The following is a 21,318-nucleotide window of genomic DNA, read 5'->3' as shown; positions in this document are numbered from 1 at the left end:
ATGTACAGCATCCGTGTGATTATTTAATAATAGCATATCCACTGAACCACGGATCCAACAGTGGCGACGAGTGTCGATTCGAATCTACCTGCAACAGAAAAAAAAAAATAGTCGAGGCCAGGAACACGGGCGTCGACCACGAGCAACCGCCCAGCAGTCAGGCAGAGATCCAACTTCGCAGGGGAGGCTGTGGAGAGCCGGGCTTGGTTTCCCAGCCACAACGAGCAGTAAGAGACCGACGACAGGTCCAGCGCAGACCCTTCCCGAGCAGTGGCGGCTGGAGCCGACCAATGGCGGAGAGAGAGCCGAGCAGCGTCAACGGGGTAAGACAGAGGGTGAAGAGTGCAGGGCACAGCCGGGGGTTGAACACCGAGCGGCGTCGACGAAAATAAAACAAACCGGAGAGAGGGTAAGAAACAGCCGGGTTCTAGACTGAGCGGCGTCGAAAAATATAAAAAGAAGAACGCGCAGAGCACAGCCAGTGCTCACGGGCTGAACAGGGTCCGCGGGGCGAAGAAAGGGGAGACGCCATTGAGCCGCGGACAAGAAGGAAGAGCGCGGGAGGTGCCACTGAGCCGCGGAGAAGCAGGGAGAGCGTGGGAGACGCCATTGAGCCGCGGAGAAGGAAGAGCGCGGGAGACGCCATTTTTAGAAGCCGCAGCGGAGAAGAAGGGCGAGCGCGGGAAGGAAGGAAAGCGCGGGAGACGCCATTTTGTGCCAGCGGAGAAGAAGGGGAAGCGCGGGAGGCGCCTGGTGATAGTTAACGCACACCCAAGGATGCCGAAGAGTGGCAGTATCTCTACGTTCGACAATGAAGTCGAAGATTGGGCGACATATGTGGAACGTATTGAGGTGTACTGCAGGGCGAATGAAGTGCCAGATGCTAATAAAGCACTGGTTCTGTTAAATTCCATGGGTGCAAAAACTTATGGGTTACTGCGAAATCTAATAACCCCAGAGAAGCCGGTAAACAAGAATTTTGAAAGCATAGTAGAAATCCTACAGGACCACTTAAACTCCACACCGCTGCTGATAGCAGAACGACTTACGTTCCATAATAGGAACCAACACAAAGACGAAAGCAATGCTGAGTACCTAACGGAACTGCGCAAGCTATCGAAACACTGCCAGTTTGGAGCGGGACTAGCAGACACGTTAAGGGACAAGTTTGTGTGTGGGCTACAAAGTGAAGGAACCCAGAAACGGCTTCTATCAGAAAAGGACCTTACGCTGGACAAAGCTTTCAGTATGGCAGTACCACACGAAGCAGCTGCAAGGGGCGCTGCAGAGATACAACGGAGACCGCAAGAATATGGCACCAATGAAATGTCCTATGGAACAGGGAAGTGCTATCACTGCGGCAGAACAACACATGACCAGAAAGATTGTTGGTTCAAGGACCAAGTGTGCAGACAGTGTGGGAAAGCAGGACACATAGCAAGAGTCTGCAGGTCTGGGAAGAAAACCAACAGTAAGAAATCTCCACAGGAGAAGTACAAAAATGTACACCAGGTGATGGACAGTGGTTCAGACGAACAGAAAAGTGACACAGACTCCGGAAGCAAGGAGCTGGGTTGTCTGAAACTACATAAGGTAACCGAAATGGAGGATCACCAGACTATCTGGGTTACACTCAAGATAGACGGAGTCCAAGTGGAAATGGAATACGACACAGGGTCAGCTCTAACAGTCATAAATCAAAGAGACTACAAGCAGCTATTTTCACACATACCCTTGAAAGCTACAGAGATTGTCTTGAAGACGTATACGGGGCAAAAAGTCTACCCCAAAGGAAAAATAAGGGTGAAAGTGACATATAAAGGCCAGGAAATACCTAAAATGGATATATATGTATTGCCAAATGGAGGACCACCACTGCTAGGACGTGAATGGATCCGGAAGATACAATTAGATTGGCATTCCATACAGGCACTGAAGGTTGAGGCCAAAAAGGATGACGACGTCACACCTGGACGACTGTCAAAAATGCTAACTGACGCAAAAGAAGTGTTCCAGGAGGGACTAGGAACACTAAAAGGAATAACAGCAACGATTAAAATAGAGGAAAATGCAAGCCCAAAGTTTCTGAAGGCCAGACCAGTGCCTTATGCGATCAGACCAGCGGTTGAAGCAGAGCTGGAAGGGTTGGAACGTTCAGGAGTACTGTCCAAAGTGGACTGGAGCGAGTGGGCTACACCCATCGTTCCTGTAATGAAGAGGTCGTTGAGTAATACGCCTGGGGAACCAAAGAAGGTCGGCATCTGTGGGGATTTTAAGGTGACAGTGAACCCAGTCCTTCACACGGTGCAATATCCGCTTCCACGAATTGAGGATATTTTCGCCTCGCTATCTGGAGGTAAATGCTTCACCAAAATTGATCTAGCCCAGGCGTGCTTGCAAATGGAGGTAGAAGAAGCTTCGAAACATTACCTTACGATCAACACTCATAAAGGTCTCTATCAATACAACCGGCTGGTGTTCGGAGTAGCCTCGGCTCCGGCTATCTGGCAGAGGGCGATGGATCAGGTCCTGCAAGGGATTCCAGGGACCCAGTGTTATTTAGACGACATCTTGGTCACGGGCAAAAATGACGGTGATCACCTCGCCAACTTGGAGAAGGTGCTCACCAGATTAAAGGAGTATGGGCTATGAGCTAATCGCCACAAGTGTGAGTTTTTCCAGAAACAGATCTCGTATTGTGGCCACGTCATCGATGAAGAGGGGTTAGATAAGTCCCATGACAAGATTGAGGCAGTAGTCAAGGCTCCAGCACTGGAAAATTTGTGTCACAACTGAGGTCGTTCCTCGGGCTGGTAAACTACTACCACAAGTTCTTACCAAATTTGTCTATGGTATTACACCTGCTGAACACTCTACTGCAAACAGGGGTACCATGGAAGTGGGATGACGAACGTAGACGAGCTTTCCAGAAGTGTAAAGAATTGATCACATCAAAAGAGGTGTTGGCCCATTTCAACCCAGCACTACCAATTCGTTTGGCATGTGATGCATCACCCTACGGTATTGGAGCGGTGCTGTCGCACAAATTCCCAGACGGGTTGGAGAGGCCAGTAGCCTTTGCATCTCGGTCACTAACCTCAGCCGAGCGCAACTACGCCCAGATTGACAGGGAGGCCCTCAGCCTAGTATGGGGAGTAAAAAAATTCAACCACTATCTGCATGGGCAGAAGTTCACCTTGCTGACTGACCACCAACCACTTGTCTCCATCTTTAATCCTAAGAAGGGCGTTCCAGTGACGACTGCACAGCGGTTACAAAGATGGTCCCTGTTTCTAGGGGCGAATCAATATGAAATAGAATATAAAGGCACGAAACAGCATGGGAACGCTGATGGGCTATTGCGCCTGCCACTGCCTACTGTGGAGGAAGCACCAGCAGTGGACCCTATCGAGATATTTTATTCATCAATAATTGAACGATTGCCAGTAACAAACGTGGATATAGAGGAGACCCACAATGATCCGACGCTGTCACGGGTATATGAATTGACGGTGAGGGGATGGCCAACACATGGCGACTCACTGTTGCCAGCATTCTCATCCAGAAGAGAACAGCTGTCAGTATGCCAGGGGACAGTGATGTGTGGATCCAGAGTGGTGATTCCACCCAAGTTAAGGGAGAGAGTGCTAAATGAGCTACATGAAGGTCATCTGGGGGGAGTGAAAATGAAAAGCCTTGCTAGGGCTTATGTGTGGTGGCCGGGAATCGATCAACAAATCGAAGATCTAACTAAGAGCTGCTTAGGATGCCAGAAGGTCCAAAATGCACCACCACATGCCCCTCTACACCCATGGGAGTGGCCCTCCTCTCCATGGCAATGGGTGCATATTGATTTCGCTGGTCCATTTATGGACTCAATGTTCTTAATAGCAGTGGATGCTCATTCAAAGTGGCCTGAGGTGATAAAAATGTCTTCAACTACTACCGAGAAAACGATTGCAGTCCTACGGACCATATTTGCCAGAAGCGGTTTGCCAGAGCAGATTTGCTCTGATAATGGACCACAGTTTGTGTCCGACGAGTTCCAAAAAATTCATGAAAAGGAATGGGGTAAGGCATTACACATCTGCCCCGTATCATCCAGCCACAAATGGATTGGCTGAGAGGTTCATACAAACCTTTAAGAAGGCAATAAAGGCCATGTGCGACGAGGAAATTCCACTACAGCATAAGATGGACAATTTCTTATTAGCCTACCGAAACGCGACACATGCAGTTACCAACCAGACCCCGGCCATGATGTTCTTTAACCGAAGGTTGAGATCTCGTCTGGACTTGCTCAGACCAAATGTGCGAAGAAATGTTGAGGACAAACAATTCCAGCACATCAATGAGAAGCCGACAAGGAGCTTCAATGTAGGGCAACCAGTCTTGGCCCGTGACTATCGAACAGAGAAGTGGCAACCCGGAACGATATGTACAAGGCAGGGCCCATTAATGTACACAGTGGATGTCGGGGAGAACATTGTGAGACGCCACGTCGATCAGATCTTAGCGTCACAGGAACGCGTCAACCCCATGTCTTGATTACCTGGGGATGAACCCGACATACCGGTAGCATCTACTTCAGACCCAGTAGCAGTGGAACCTGATGAACTACCCGATGAAAAGGGGTCAGAATCGCCTCTGCACCAAGAACAAGAACCTCTGGAAAGGCGCTATCCCAAAAGGGTCAGGAAGCCGCCCCAAAGACTGAATCTATAAATGGACTTTTGTTGTTTAATGTACATGTTGAAATGTTAATTGTTATTTGAATATTAGGGGTATTACTAATCTAAAAGGGGAGGAATTGTAGTGTATATGCCTTTAAGTCAGAACTACTTTTACAGCTCCTGTATACTGTAGTACTGGCAGTGACCACACCGGTATATAAGCTTTGCGCATGCCTCTGTACCCCCAGTCTAGAGATTACCCTCCTCCAGTAAAGACCTGTTATTTGTTAATGTACAGCATCCGTGTGATTATTTAATAATAGCATATCCACTGAACCATGGATCCAACAGTCGCGACCCGCTTTTACGGCGATTTTCGGCCCCCGGCTGCCTGAAAAGCCGCCCGACGGCTGGCAGAAAATCGGGCCCAAAATATTTGTTCAGAGTCTCTGCCATTTCCCCGTTCCCCCTTATTAATTCCCCAGTCTCATCCTCTAAGGGACCAATGTTTACTTTAGCTACTCTCTTCCTACATATTTACAGTCTAACAGTTGTATCACATTTACCGCATCTCTTTAGATGTGAAAGTGCACATTATATTGTAACAAAATGAGCCAATTCTACCAAATTTAACATAAGCATAGTGTTATAATATTAATTCTTTTAACATTTTTCTGCCCCGATACCCTGCCTGCCCCTCAACCCCAAAAAAGCAGAAAGAAAAGCAATCATTGGAAAATACAAGTGGCAATTAACATGATGCTGAAATATAACATAGGTTAGTAGAATATTTTACCAATTTTAAGGAACTTCCAATCTGTGGTTCTCACATTATACTCATTTGGAAGGAACTTTATTCTTGTTCTGTCAGCTGTGGCTCAGTGGTAACTCTCTCACCTCTGAGTCAGATGGTTGTGGGTTCAAGCTCCACTTTAGAGATTTGAGCACATAATCTATACTAACATACCAGTTCAGTACTGAGCAATGTTCCCTGTAAGCCGCGCTTTGTTCTGTGCAGCCTGTTTCTTTTAGTGCACGGTCCCTGTAAATTTCCGTGCAAGTGCGGTACTTACAATGGAGAAGCTGGTGAGCAACCGCGAAGCTTAGCGGGAATATTGGTATCGCGGGCCTGCGGCACTGTTGGAGATGCCGTCTTTCAGATAAGATGTTAAACCAAGGCTGTGTCTACCCTCTCTATTTGAACTTGTCCTGATGTCCTGGCCAAATGTTATCCCTCAACCAACATCGCTAAAACAGATTATCTGGTCATTTATATCATTGTTGTTTGTGGGCAAATTGGATGCTGCATTTACCGATGTTATAACAGTGACTACACATCAAATGTACTTAATTAGCTATGCAATGCTTCAGGACGTCCTAAGGTTATGAAAGGCGCCATATAATGTAAGTTGCTTCTTTCTTTATCATTGGTGATAGTCACTGGACTGAGAGGTTTAGAAATGTTAAACCAAGCCAGGTCCCATTGCTCTTTCTTACACAAACTGAATATTAGATCAATCAATCTGCCTAACCGCACTTGAAATTCTGATGTCAAGGGTTCAAATCCCAGTGGACTTGATAATGAGTTACTGACGTCTGCTGGCCACAAGCTTTCCTCAATACTCTGCCAGGCCTTAAATGGCAAACAATTCCCAAATGGGGAGCAGTAGGCTTCTGTCGCCGCCCCTTCCATTCTGCTACCATCTGCTTCTATATAAAAGAGACCCTCATGTCAATTGAATCGCATTGTCAGAAAGTGCAAGAGTCTGTTCTCTTGGACATATTTACACTTCTGGAGTGCAGACATACAGTTCTTCCTCCATAGTGCAAATCAGCCTACCTGGAGTAAACCAACAGCAGTGTAAACACACGAAAATGTGGGTTTACAAAGGTACCATTGGGTTCCGAAGCCCAACAGCTTTACAGGGGCTAGCTGCCCAAAAAGGGAGCGATTAAAAAAAAAGAAAACGTCACATAGAGGTTGTTCTTCTGAAGTGGATCAAAGGTCGTGTAAAATATAAATTATAAACAGCTTGTGCGTTTAATGTTTTAAAAAAAGCAACACTTATTTGCATGCAATGCTTTCTTAAAAGAACGTATGCAACCTCACGAATTTACTGCTTGCAAACTAAAAATTCTTCTTTGCAGACAAAATGCCTGCTACTATAAATGTGATTGTGGGAATGCAGCAAAAAAATGTAAGATACTAACAGCAGCGCTGGTACAGAATTGACAGCAAGTCACATGTCTAGTGGCCAGCTGTAAATGGTTGGGGAAGTCTACAAAGCAGGAAGGGGAAAAATCAGATATATGATTCAAATAAAATTTTTACAAAAAATTCTATTTTGCAGATAGTTGGAGTCTTTCTTCAGATTTTACATGTTTTGCGTCTAATTTTATCAGCTACTGATGAATAGCTTTCATGTCAAATAGTCAAGCGTATTGAAATGGGTTAAGTTGACGTGCTCCCCACATTGGTCTAGTGGGTTAAAGCACACTGCCTGCTGTAACACTATGCGATACAGATCAGGATATCCCAAGTTTGATTCACTGAGTCAGCAGGTCTCAGCACTTCTGGGATAAAGAGAGGGAAAGAAAATCAGCCAACATTCTCACTGCTAATTGCTATCCAGGAAATCCTGCAGGAGAGTCAGACGGGTGTAGGTTTGGAAATAACAACAGAAAATGCTGGAAAAACTCAGCAGGCCAGGCAACATCCGTGGAGAGAGAAATAGAGTCAACGTTTCAGGTCGAAACCCTTTGTCAAGACAGTAGGTTTGGTCTCGGTTGTAATGCCCTCCATGGTGAAATAACCACATATTGATGGCTGGGCAGGTAAAGTACAAGAGGGCTGCTGCCAGTATGAGTCAGCACTTACAGGGGAGGAAAGTACAGAAGATTGGGGCGGGTGGATGATAAAATAAAAAGAAAGTCACACTTTTTTTTGTCACTGCGTGAAGGCCTTACCTTCAAATGTTTCAAAAAGGTAATCAGCAAAAGCCTCCGAAAAGGAAACCAGAACACTTTGAGCCTACAATGGAAGCACACAAGTTTGTAATTATTTATGGAGTTCATACCAACAACCATATCACATTTGTCTCTGTCGAAAACCCCTGAATAATGAAGCAGTGTTTAAAACTAAAATAAGGGGATCGATTTTTGCTCATGGGCAGGAACACGGCTGCGCGAGAGAGCGAGCGAGTAGTCGGCACGTATAGGCGCAGTAGCAGGGAGGCGCGGCTGATTTTAATGGCCTGGCCTCATTAAAATGTCGCTTGCCGACTTCCTGACCAGACTAGCCGCCTGGGCATTACAATCGGGCAGATTGGAGGCTGCCTGCAGGGACCCATGGAAACGCTATGCAGCACAAGGTAAGTGGACCGGAGGGGCACGGCAGGGGAATCGTGTTTGAGGGAGAGTTGGGGGAAAGCCCAAAGCAGGGGAGGCCCAAGGTTTCCTTGTGTGGCCCCGAGGAGCACCCCTGCGCTTCTTGGCCCGTTAAGAAATTTCAAATACATGGTCTGCTGGGGAAGCCATCACTGCTCTTCCCGCCCAGGCCTCGGGTAAAAATGACATTCGGGCCCCGATGATGCAATTGGAGGCTCATCTGCATATTTAAAGAAGGACCTCACCAGTTTCCGGCACATGCCTTTGCCGGCTGCAATTTAAAGCCGGCCAATCCATTTTAACCGCCGGCTCTTTCTCATTAGCATGTTGCTTGCTGACTTCCCGACTGAAATGGCTGGGAAGCAGCTGGCCCGACTGTCAAAATCGGGTGTCTCAGAGGCCACCGCTGGGGACCTGTGGGAATTGACCCCAAAGTGTTTCCTCCTCCAGCTCAGACTTGCCTTCATTTCAACAATGTTCTTTGAGAAGCAGATGGTTTGTGCTTTACAGTCAAGTGTGTTCTATAATGAACATCTGACAACATAACCTGTGCACATAACCAGGAATACACAATTTCTTCATCTGTTCATTAGTTTGAACAAACTCATATGCTCAATCCTTATAAAAACATTTATAAATCTGCAAAAATGAATGCAAAGAAAAAATATTGGGAACTATCTTGCTGAGTTTCTTTCTCTTTAATTCTATATTTACAGCTAATAAGTTATTTTTGTTTTAGTCCTTTTTATCAGAGTTATGAAGGAGCAGAATGAGCCTTTGGAGTTTGGGCTCTAGTGCCTCCTCCCACTGATTTGACATAAATCAAAAAATAGCAGGTCTGGCAGACAATCAGAGCTACTTGTCTGTTTTTCTCGTTACATTTTTTTAAAAACCACTTGGTAAAATGAGTAGAGTCACCAGTATGTGCTTTTTAATAGACAAACAATTATGAGAAATTACGAACTTTTAATAACCTTTTGTTTAAATCTTTCACTCCAGATTGTTTTTGAATATCTCTGTTTAAACAGTGAGTACCGATACCATAAAATACTAATAATTGAATTGATATAAGGACTGAAAATCCTCAGCCCTTCCACCAATAGGGCCAATATTTAGGCCGGGACCCGGATACGCCAGGTTGGAGTATCCAAATGACTTTGTAAGGGGTGCAGCCTATGCCCACCCCTTATGAGGTTATCAGTGTAAGAGGGGCAGTGATTTCCTATGATGCTTCCTCAGAGAGACTCGGCATAGGATCAGCAGTGGAATGCTCTGTAAGACCAGGTATACTGTACTGCTGAAGGGCAGAGGTCCTGTGACCCCCTAACAGGTCTGCAATTTACAACAATGTTTTCAAAGCTGCCCCTTTATAAAAGGGGCCACTGAGGCCACCTTAAAGTTCATCCGGAGGATGGAGTGGGGGCGTGGACGCGGAAACCACTGACTCTCCATCTAGCCACTCTTCCACTGCAGTTTTTGCCTCTTTGTCGGTGGACATCGTAGATGCACCCCTGGTGGCACTGGTGCCTGCCATTGGAATTCAAATCAAGGGACCTCCTTCCGACCCCGTGAACGCCAACAGGACTGGTAGCGGATGTCCCAGACTGGCGCATCGCGGCCCTTATATCAGGTTGTGCCCCCTCTCCGGTGGATTTTTGACCCTACAGTCTTTTCTCATCAAAAAATCTCACATGCCGCTTTGAAGAGTGAATTACGTTGAAGTGCAGTGATTATTATTATTCTACAGTCATCTGCAGTTATCATCAGGAAACTAGCATGAAGGATATTTCAGAGTGGAATTAAAAGCGAGCAGTGTGTTGGCGATGGTGCGGTGGGTCAGAGGATCACATCCCTGCACACTGAGTTCCCAATCTCAGTTGTTCTACCATGAGCTGGGGTTGAGAAGAAGCCAGATGCTCCTCTGTAGAAGCGCTGGGGAAAGAGTCACAAAGCCCTCTTTGCACACTTCTTCCTCCAGATGCAATGGCCGGATAGCAGGTTCTTCACCTGCCCTGCTAGCCACTGATGGTGCCTGAACACCAAGCAAGATGAATGGAGAAAAGGACTTTAAATAGAGTCTCTTCCCTAGCTGTTTCTGAAAATGTAGAGCTAAAACTAAACAGCCGAGGTAATCACTGTATCTCCAGTGACCTGTGCACAGCTCCATTACACTGCCAGGCTCACTCGGTAACTTCTCAAAGCCAGCCCCAGTAATATAATCAGGGATCACTGTTTAAACAAAATGTTCAGGAATGATTAAAGATAAAAAGGTGCTAAAGTTAATTGTAATTTCATGTAACTGATATTCAAAAGGTGGAGCTTGATGGTTACATTTGCTGTTTGAAAGAAAAATTCACATCAACTCATATAAGGTATTCCACTAGAATATTTGGTAGCGATTAAACTCATCTGGACTCAAGCTTGTTGCTGACAGACTGGATTTGTTTTATGTGTTTTACCAAACTAAGCAGCACGTTTCCATTGGTGCTTATCACCCAATCTCTGTACTGTAACCGCAGCTTTTCTCTTCTCTTCTCTTGATTGTCCAGCTGCATTTTATCCAGCCGTTCCCTCTCCTTTTGCCTCATCAGTGTTTCTGCTTTTAGAGTGGAAAGCCTGTGATGTGAAGAAGTCATCATTAATATTTCCAGATAACAATCCTCTGAATATAGTCGTGGATTTGGGGCACCATAGTGCCAATTTTAACCCAGCCCGCCCGGTGCCTTAGGGGTGGGCGGGTAGTTAAAATGGTGGACGGGGGGCTTGTCCCACGTTCCTGCCTAACGGCATTTTAGTCAGGGAAATTTCAGGTAAGGGAGGGCAGCCCACCCCAGGCAGCTGGGTACATACTCAATATGTTGCACTCGCAACCTGATGATGTCTACTGTGCTGCAACATGCCTTTTACCTGAAATAGCGGGAGACCCTCACAGCGCCAAACCCACCAGCAAGACCTGATCGGACGCAAAAAATTGTACCTCTCCAAACCTGGCCTTCCCTCTCCTTCCCACCATCGACAGACTATTGGAGACCACCCTCTCCCACCACTAGCCTGATGCTGCGAGCTGTTCCCTTGGGTCCTTAGCATTGTCGGCCTCTTGTATGATTTCCTGCTCCTGTCTGTGACGTTATTCCGGCTGGCTTTGGGTGGCAGACAGTGTTGCACTATTCAAATGAGGCCCGGGAGTTAAAATGACCTGGGCCTCATGTTAAACTCTCCATGAGATTTTCCCTATCCCTCCCCACATGACACCTGCACCAAACTGAGTTAGAATCGGGGCTCATGCACTTTAATCTTGTATTTAAGACCCTAATCTGCTTTAAGGATCCCATTTCACGCAGATCACAATGTTGATGTATTGTGCTTAACTGAATTTAGATCAAGCAGCCAATTCCCCATTTAAATCTTTATTCTAAATAAAGTCAGATGTGCAGTGGTCAAGATTAATGCACCTCATCTCTTCAGATCCCAGATGAAATCCAGCCTAATGACAAATAATGCAATTAAATGGGCCAGGTGACAGCTAAAGGGTTGATGGTACTCTTGACTTAGTCTCAATGGACACTTTTTCAGAGCAGATGCTGCATTATAGATATGATGAAATATTGTCAGATTAGGTGAGAATTCACCATGCCAAGAAGTGAACAGTCTGAGTTCCTGGCTGTCAAAAGGAGGATGAATATCTGAGGGATTTCACGTATTGAAATGAGATTAAATAAATCACATCCTAAATATATTCAAGTTATCCAGAATAATGAATAGCTCAAGTATAAGACTGTAAAGAGTCATCCATAATTGCCATCATGTTTATATAACCACAAAAAATAGGAATGGGGAAGGTTAATGCTCAATGTACAGAAATTAAGTTTTTTTTTAATATTAAACTTTTGGGAGGGGTCACGTAATGACATCTTACCAGCGCTGAGAGGGCGAGATCGGAGGCGGATCAGCTATGAAATTTGAAATGATTGACAGCAGATCGGGAACGCTGAAGAGTATCAGCTGTGGCTCAGTGGGTAGCACACTCGCCTCTGAGTCAGAAGGTTGTGGGTTCAAGTCCCACTCCAGAGACTTGAGCACATAAATCTAGGCTGACACTCCAGTGCAGTGCTGAGGGAGTGCTGCACTGTCGGAGGTGCCATCTTTCGGATGAGACGTCAAATCCAAGGCCCCGTCTGCTCTCACAGGTGGACATAAAAGATCACATGGCACTATTTTGAAGAAGAGCAGGGGAGTTATCCCCAGTGTCCTCAATCAACATAACAAAACAGATTATCTGGCCATTATCACATTGCTGTTTGTGGGACCTTGCTGTGTGCAAATTGGCTGCTGCGTTTCCTACATTACAACAGTGACTACACTCCAAAAGTACCTCATTGACTGTAAAGTGCTTTGAGACATCTGGTGGTCATGAAGGGCGCTATATAAATGCAAGTCTTTCATTTTAAAACACCCAAGTGCGTTGTGTGTTGTTAGTTGGTATGCTTCCAGTAGGGTGAGTGGTGACTAGTGAGATGGGAATGTGAAAATGTAGATAGAGAGGGATGGGGGGAGGTGCAAGGTAAGTTGGTGTAAGGATGTGCAGGAGTAGGGTAGGGAAGGCAGAGTGATGGGGATGTGATGAGCGGCACAGCAGGATCAGGTTGAGTGTGGCTTTGCAGTAACATTTTGTGATCTACTGAGATCATTGAAAGGTTTGCGTCACTGCAGCCTGGTCCTCCTGATGATATCCCTGCTTGTGCCCTCCTGTGCAATGTGCAACCAGGCTGCCGTGATCTCCTAGGGACGTCTCTTCCGTCCATTGGAAGGGAAGAGAACCTCCCTGCCTGCTAAGCATATGGAGGGAGTCATGGGAGAGCCTGGGTGCAGCCGTGCACCTTTGTGCAGTGCTTGTCAATGTTTGCAGCACCTCAATGCTGTAGAACACTGACAGCACAACTGTCAAAGTAAATTTGGGCATGGCCCCTTTAAGGAAACCGGGCGGGCTTAACAAGCCCAATCATCATAAAATCACTTCAACAGAGTGGGCTGGAGCCAGGAGTGGGGTTGCACCTTGCCATCGACCCCGGTCGCCCCGGACCTGCCTCGGTAGGTGAAATCGCGGAGAGTGTGTTATACACTTGCATTTCAGTTCTGGGATAAAAACTGATGAAAGGGTCCTTGTAAAGGCTGTATGAGAAAAGAGTTCAGAGAGTCTCAAACCAGTTCCAAGTTGGTATGTGCCCAAAGCACCAAATTCACTCTAATTTAGTACTAATTGCCACTAAATTACCAGTGCTACTCAAAGAGGGCATACGGGTTGTTGGGAATGGAAGTGGAAAGATTCACTCAAGGACAGTAAGTTTTCTTTTCTTTGCTTAGAACTCAGGCACATTTTGAGGGAAGATCAAAAGGAGCTTTACTCTGCAGGTGACTAGAAAAAAAATGTTTTTTGGTGCATGGGAATAAGCAAAAGAGTATTCTTTATATTCTCATGAAAAAAGGCACAACTATAGAACTGAAGAGATCAAAGTCTGAGCAGGTTATACGAATCATCTCAACCCTCAGACCCTGTAACTGCCTTTATCTCTCTTTCCTATCTTTCCACTTTTTATATATACGCCACCCTTTATTGTAATGTGGTCTTTGGGAGTAAAGGTTGATGAGCGCACAAACACAAGGGCCTAGAAATTCGGTATAGCCGCGTTTGGGGCGCGAGTCCTGACGATGTGCAAAGTTTCGCGCCAGGCGCAATTTAGCGCCACCTAATGCGATATTGGGTAGCAGCGTCCCTAAAGGTGATTGCGGCGCTAAATCAGGCGCTGCACGCTACTCTTAAGGCGCTAAACCGGCGGCGCAACCCAATTTCGCCGCGGCGGGGCGCAGCGAAGGTGCTGTCAATAATCACTTTCCCTGAGACACACTGGCGCCGGCCAGCTGTTAAAGGGGCAGGTCAATTGTCATCACCAGACACACTCACTGCCTTGTAGGCCTTCAAAGCGGTGGGAGCCTACCTGTGGCGCACCAGGCTAGCAAGATATGGAAAGGGTGAGACAGAGGGCGGAACGCCTCACTGATGGGGCATTGGATGCTTTGGTTGGCGCAGTGGAATCAAGGCCAAGGAAGATGGTTGTATTGTGATTTATGTTTTGGACAGTCTCCCGGGTGTGAGAGGCAGTTATATGGCAGTGTATTAGTTTTGCTTTCTGTTGCCATAGCTTTCTCATGTTTGAAGGAACCACATTTTGTGTAATGAAACACTTTCTTCATTTACAATGGCCATGCCTGTTATTTACATGCATCTTGCCCTTCACAGGCTTGGGGGTATCAGACCGGCTCCATTCCTCTTCTTGGAACGGCAGCAAGCATTCCGTGAGATGGGCCTAGAAGCTACTTTTGATCAGCCTCTGATGTGCAGCCTGAGAAGAGCCGCTCGCATAGAAGTTCAGGCCAGCAGGCATCTTCTCAGCCACCGACAGAGGTGTCCTGCACCTTATCTGAGGTTGCAGATCTGGCTGAAGCAGCTGGCACAGCTCAGTCACCACCTCCTTTCTAAATTGCAGCCTTCTGACACACTGCTCCTCCGACATGTTCATGTAGGGAAACTGCTGTCGGAAAACCCTGCCAGCGTAAGGTCTGCTGTGGCGACGTCTGTGGCCCTCCTCTGTCTGGCCATGCCTGCCCCCCTCTCCCAGCGTCTCAGTGCCCTTTCCAGATGATTCAGCAGCAGGACGTTCCCCTCCAATGCAGCCCCCATAATAAGTGCCCACAGGAAGGTTCCCTGTTGTCAAGGCTCACCAACAGCAAGGTGATGGTCAGAAGGCTGAAGATCGTCTGCCTGCGCTGGCTCAGTGGTCAAATGGCTCTCAGTGTGCAGCTCAGCAACTCTTTGTAGCTCTCGAGGAATTTGTGCTCCAAAAATGGCTGCCGCTTTTAAACCACACCAGTCCCCTTTAAATAACGCTCCTCCAGCCCGAGAGCGACTTGGTAAGGCCCAGGTAAGCTGTCACTATTAGCGCCAGGCGCTACGGAGGGGGGGAGCCACTGAATTTCCGGTCTGGGGCGCCCAAAAGGCGTTGCACACTCAAATGACGTCATAATCAGCCTGCGCCCATGAGCGGGCGCTAAGCCGGTGCTAAATGCATGCTCAATATGGGGCGAGGCGCTAGGCGCCTTGCGCACAACCGGAAATTGGCTAGCGCCCCACTTCTCGGCCTCTTTAGGTGTTAATCGGTGGCGCTAACAACCGAATTTCTCCCCCAAGAAGTTTTGTGAATATCTTAGAACTTTACTTCAGATATAAAATGAAGAAGTTGGCAGTCAAAGTCCTGTAGCCTTATACCAGAGAATGCAAATGAAAATCCCATGTTTCAATGCTCCCTTGATGTGACCAGATTATACTGTAGTTGTATCACGCCTCTTTCCCCCCTATACTCTCCTCATCTTTGCCTTTTTTTCTAATGCATTTTTTCATATAACTGCATCACAGTAAAAGACAATGAAGCAACTCCTATGTTTGTCCTATTTTATGTTGTGCAATCAAAACAGCCCACTAAAACATTATGGTCGGTTCCACTGATTGTTGTATTGCATTATCAATGACTTAGATGAAGGAATAAAGAGCCGCATATCCAAGTTTGCTGATGACACTATGTTAAGTGGCATAGTAGGTAATGTAGATGGGAGCAGCATGTTGCATGGGGCCATTGATAGATTAAATAAGTGGGCAAAACTGTGACAGATGGGTTTTAATGTGGCGAAGTGGGAGGTCATCCACTTTGGACCTAAGAAAGACAGAACAGAGTATTTTCTAAATTGTAAGAAGCTAGGAGCTGTGGAGAAGCAGAGAGATTTAGGAGTACAATTACACAAGTCTTTAAAAACTAGTGGGCAGGTGAAAAAGTTATTCAAAAAGCTAATGAAATATTAGCCTTTGTCTCAAGAGGGCTGGAGTACAAAGGGGTGGAAGTTATGCTGCAGTTGTATAAAGCCCTGGTTAGACCACATCTGGAGGGCTGCGTTCAGTTCTAGGCACCGCCCCTCAGGAAGGATATATTGGCCTTGGAGTGGGTGGAGCGCAGATTCACCAGAAAGATATCGGGGCTAAAAGGGTTTAATTATGAAGACAGGCTGCTTAGACTAGGCTTGTATTCCCTTGAGCATAGAAGATTAAGGGGTGATTTAATTGAGGTGCTTAAGATGATTGAAGCATAGGGTAGATATAGGGAAATTATTTCCTCTGGTGGGGGGTTCCAAAACAAGGGTTAAAATTAGAGCTTGGCCATTCGGGGATGATGTCACGAGGCACTTCCTTACACAAAGGGTAGTGGAAATCTGGAACTCTCTTCCCCCAAAAAGCTTTTCAGGCTAGGTCAATTGAAAATTTCAAAACTGAGATTGATACATTTTTGTTAGGTAAGGGTATTAAGGAATATGGAACCAAGGCGAGTAAATGGAGTCACGGTAGAGATCAGCCATGATCTAACGGAGTGGTGGAACAGGCTTGAGGGGCTGTATGGCCAACTCCTGTTCCTATGTTCCTAGATTATTTATTGATTCAAGATGGCGACCGAGGCGGTCCGGAGCTAAGCGCTCTCCTGCTTCGGACGGCCCGCGCCGCCCGCTCCCAATGCCGGAGCGATGTGTTCGGCGAGTCGGGCGGAGGCAGCGCAGCAGCGGGAAGCGGCAGCAGCAGCCATGAAGACCCGCTTCGGCACGTCGCCCGGCAGCTCCTCGTCGTGAATTTCTGTTTCGGACTAGGAGGAGGGGAGCCGGGCCTGGCGGTTGGAGGCTGGACGTGAGCGTGAGAGGCAGGCCCCGGCCCGTTGCAAATTTGAACCGGCGACAGTGCAGGAAGCTCGCAGTTTGAGGGGAAGGAGGGAGAGCCGGGCATGGAGACCTGAGGCCAGACGGTGAGCGTGAGAAGAAGGACACCATATTGTGGAGCCGGCAACATGGAGGAGGAGTCCGCGGAGATGGAGCGGCTGATGGACATCGCGTTACCACTGCCATTGGACGCAATTGAATTGACTTTTACTGAACATGGCGCTGTAGAATAGTGACGTGTCTCTGTGAGCTCCCACAGCCTATTGTGGAAGTGATCGGGGAGTAAAAACATTCCATTGTAGTAATACATATGGCAAATAAAATTGATTTGATTTGAAAAGGTAAGGAACACAAAAATCCTATTAAACAACTTGCATTTATAAAGCATTATCAAACAAAATTTGACACCGAGCCACATAAAGAGATATTAGAGGAGGTGACCAAAAGCTTGGTCGAAGAGGTAGGTATTAAGTAGCATCTTAAAGGAAGAGAGGCAGAGAGGTGGAGAGCTTTAGGGAGGGAATTCCAGAGCTTAAGGTCTAGGAAGTTGAAGATATGGCCGCAAATGGTAGGGCGAAGGGATTCGGGATGTGCAAGAAGCCAGAATTGGCTGGAGGAGATTACAGAGATAGGGAGGGGCAAGGCCATGGAGGGATTTGAAAACAAAGATGAGAATTTTAACATCAAGCCATTGCCAGACCGGGAGCCAATGTAGATCAGCAAGCACTGGGGTGAGGGGTGAACGGGACTTGGTGTGAGTTAGGATACAAGTTTTGGATCAGGTCAAGTTTATGGAGGGTGGAAAATGGGAGACCGGCCAGTAGAGCATTGGAACAGTCAAGTCTAGAGGTAACAAAGGCGTGGATGAGGATTTAAGCTGCAGATGAGCTGAGGCAGGGATGGAGATAGGTGATGTAACGGAGGTGGAAGTAGGCGGTCTTGGTGATGGAGCGGATAAAGAGAAAAGAAGAAAAAAGAGGGAGAAAAAGGAGAAATAGGAGCGATGGGCTCAGATCTGGAGTGGCAGCCAAAAAACACATGCAAATCGACACAGGGAAACTCAAGTGTCAAAAATAAGGTGTTTTGTTAATAGAGATGGATAGAAGAAAGTATTTGCATTTATATAGTGCTTTTCACAACATTAGGATGTCCCAAACTGCTTCACAGCCAATGAAGTATTTTGAAGTGTAGTCACTGTTGCACTTTAGGGAAAGACATGTATTTCTGAGGAAACAATACAATTCTACAAATCTGATTTATAACAATAGATTCCCAATTCAGCAAATAATCCCCAACCATTCTAAACTTCCAGTACATAAACTACAATTAAAAGCAGTGTTTGAGGAATAACAGAAATACATAGATTGCAGTGAGTTCTTGGACTCAAATAACCATAAAGAAGCATTGGTAAAACCGCAGATTGCCACTACTTTTGCATTTGACATTGAGGCCCATAAAAATGGTCTCTGTCATAAATCGCAACTCCTACAAGAAGTACTACTGAACGGTCAGCTGAGGGCGCCGCCCGAGGAGTATAAATACTCAGGCGTGGGCCCACCTTGGCCAGAGACAGTCTGGAAACAGGAAGCTAGTGACTACTAACTAGACCTCCATGTTTTGTTACAAGTCGATTAAAGCCTTGCTTTATATACAACCAAGTGCGTAGTGAGTCTTTATTACATCAGTCTCCTCTCTATGAACTGTGTAAAAAATTGTGAGTTACCAGTTAGCTTAACTCTGCCTTTATTTTAGACCCCTTCTTATTTTCTTTCAATTTTCGCAATGTTCCAAATAAAATCTGATTTTTACTGACTTTCTATAAGTTTACCCAGGTTTTTGGGGGTCAGATTTCCCCTCTTGATTTTCAGACATTCTTTTGATTCTAAAAGCAAATGGATAAACACCTGGGGAAAAAATCCAGGTTTTGAAATTGGCAATAAAACCGAATTTAATGATCCTTACATATTATGGGCTCAATGTTTACTCACAGCTGAGACAAGACTAGCCGGCCTATAATTTCCTTGCTCATCCCTTCCTTCTTTATTGAACAGAGGTGTACAATTTGCCACTCTTCAGTCCTTTGGACAGTTTCCATTTGCAAAGAATTTTGGAAGGTTATGGCTAGTGCTCCACTATCTCAACATCCTTCCTGACCCCCGCTATTCCCGATCTTCCTCCTCCAGACCCCATGACTCCAGATCCCCAACTCCCAAGCCCGACCTGCGGCCCCATGTTGTCTTGCCCCACCCCCGCCATCCCCATCCACAGACCTACTTACCTGAGGGCCCTGATTTCTTACTAGTTCTCTCCATTCTTCGTCGGTGGGATGTAGCACCACGCCTGCTCTATTACAGTGTCCAAGGCCCAATATCAGCATACCCTACACCCCTGAGTGCTCCCTAATGTCTAGGCCGTGATGTGTAAAGGTGGTTGGGAGAAATTGAGATAGAGGATCAGCCATGATCATATTGAATGGCAGAGCAGGCTCGAAGGGCCGAATGGCCTACTCCTGCTCCTATTTTTCTATGTTTCTATGTTTCTAAATGCAACACTATACATCTGCAGCTTAATAATCTACAGTAAAATAGGGATTTTGAAAAGCAATATCCTGCCTGTTATCTTTGATGTCAACAACATGATCTTTTAGTTCTTTCACCATATGCTTCAAGCCAAGCCTATATGGATCTTCTTCTGGAAAGTTGCAGTACCGTGGATTATTCTTCATCAGATATTGTGCCAGGAAATTAATGGGGTTAAAGTAAGGGTGTGATGTCTCCAACACAGTCAAACTTTTCTTTTCAACTTCCATTAGCAGCTTCTCTAGTCCCAGAATCAGAGTAGGAAACAACTTTTCCAGTAAGTATATACGAGTCTGCACTGTCATTTTATTTTCATTAAACCATTCCTTTGTCAACAATTCCTTTGGGACCTTCTTTTCCAAATTATCTTTTTCATGTTTGTGCTTTTTGATAAACATTGACTTCTGCTCCTGTAAATTTAGCACTCGCTTTGCTACTTTTCGTTCGAACATCCTCTTCCAAAGTAACTTTTCTCCTTCGCTGTCATCATCATCCTTTGTATCATCTATTGTTAAACCTTCAATTACTGAAGTCTGAAAAGAAGCCCTTTTATCTTCATTTCTATTTTTAGGCATAGATAGATCATGTATTACAGAACTAGGAGAAGTTCTAGTCATTGAAGTTTTAGTAATGTCGCTTTGGTCTACCATATGGTCAATGTTTTTCTTTCCAATTGGAGTTATATTGCCACGTTTATCTGTTACATTCTCTGAAATTGAGACCCTTTTCTGCACAAAACGACGTAAAATTTTACTGCTATGTTCATCTGCTACATCTTTAATTGCTTCAGTTGCAAGAGAAGCAATTCTCTTTGCCGCTTGATGAAAAATGTTGCCATCTTCATCTGCTACACCTGCCATTGCTCCAGTTCCAAGAGAAGCGCTTCTCTTTGAAGCTTCATCAATTTTTTTACTCCATTCTTCATCTGTTGCACGCTCAATTGCTCCCGCTCTGAGAGATGCACTTCTTTTTGAAGCCTGATGAAAAATTTTACTGTCATCTACATCGTCTACATCCTCAGTTGCTCCAGTTTTAATAGAGACCCTTCCCGTTGCAGCTTGATGAAAACGTTTACTGCCATCTTCATCTGCTGCACGCTCAATTGCTCCCGCTCCAAGAGATGCACTTCTCTTTGAAGCTTGACGAAAAACGTTGTCTTCATCTGCTGCACGCTCAATGACTCCCACTCCAAGAGAAGCACTTCTTTTTGAAGCTTGATGAAACATTTTACTGCCATCTTTATCTGCTACATCTTCAATTGTTCCAGGTTTAATAGAGACCCTTCCCTTTGCTGCTTCAGGAGTAGCTTTAGTTTGATCTTCTTCATTAACCATTGCTGTATTCGGAGAATTGCTTTGATTTGCGATGACCCCTTGATCTACATTTGCATCTAACAAAGCTCCAGAAGCTATTTCATCTTCATCTTCAGAATTAGTAGCCATGATTTACTTAATTTGCTGAAAGAAGCATTCATTGTGTTAATATAACATGCATCAACTCTGGTAGCTTACAGTACAGTAAAATCGTCATCGGTTTCGGGTATTATTTGCAATATATTATGCAGCGGGAACAGCAGTATACTGGTTATGTTACTCGACTAGTAACCAGTAGGCCTGGGCTAATGATCTGAAGATATGAGTTCAAATCCCACCACAGACAGCAGCTGGGAAATTTAAATGTAATTAAATAAATCTGGAATTTTAAAACAAAGCTAGTACCCGTAACTACCGGATTGTTGTAAAAACCCATCTTGTTCCGTAATGTCCTTCAGGGAAGGAAATCTACTGTCCTTATCTGGTCTGGCTTATACTCCAGACCCACAGCAATGTGGTTGACTCTGAACTGCCCTCTGAAATGGCTGAGCAAGAAGGCGA

The 21,318-nt window shown here is 45.7% G+C and overlaps 1 protein-coding gene across 1 annotated transcript in view; it reads right to left on the bottom strand.

Moving 5' to 3' along the window:
* LOC147102483 (EF-hand calcium-binding domain-containing protein 5-like) overlaps window positions 1–20,898 on the bottom strand; it is a 197,148-nt gene extending 176,250 nt beyond the window's left edge. Inside the window, exons 1-3 of the mRNA XM_085965119.1 lie at window positions 19,478–20,898; window positions 10,520–10,676; window positions 7,641–7,704 (exon numbers count right to left, since the gene is read on the bottom strand). Coding sequence (XP_085821245.1) covers window positions 7,641–7,704; window positions 10,520–10,676; window positions 19,478–20,886 — 1,630 coding nt within the window. The 5' untranslated portion in view covers window positions 20,887–20,898. The remainder of the gene's footprint in view (window positions 1–7,640; window positions 7,705–10,519; window positions 10,677–19,477) is intronic.
* Window positions 20,899–21,318: the final 420 nt, after the last annotated feature.

The sequence above is a fragment of the Somniosus microcephalus genome, chromosome 22, assembly GCF_052327205.1.
Source record: "Somniosus microcephalus isolate GS21.2 chromosome 22, FLI_Smic_1.0, whole genome shotgun sequence".
Taxonomy (NCBI): Eukaryota; Metazoa; Chordata; class Chondrichthyes; order Squaliformes; family Somniosidae; genus Somniosus; species Somniosus microcephalus.
The sequence above is the reverse complement of the archived record's forward strand: the minus strand, read 5'-3'. Positions and strand labels throughout refer to the sequence as shown.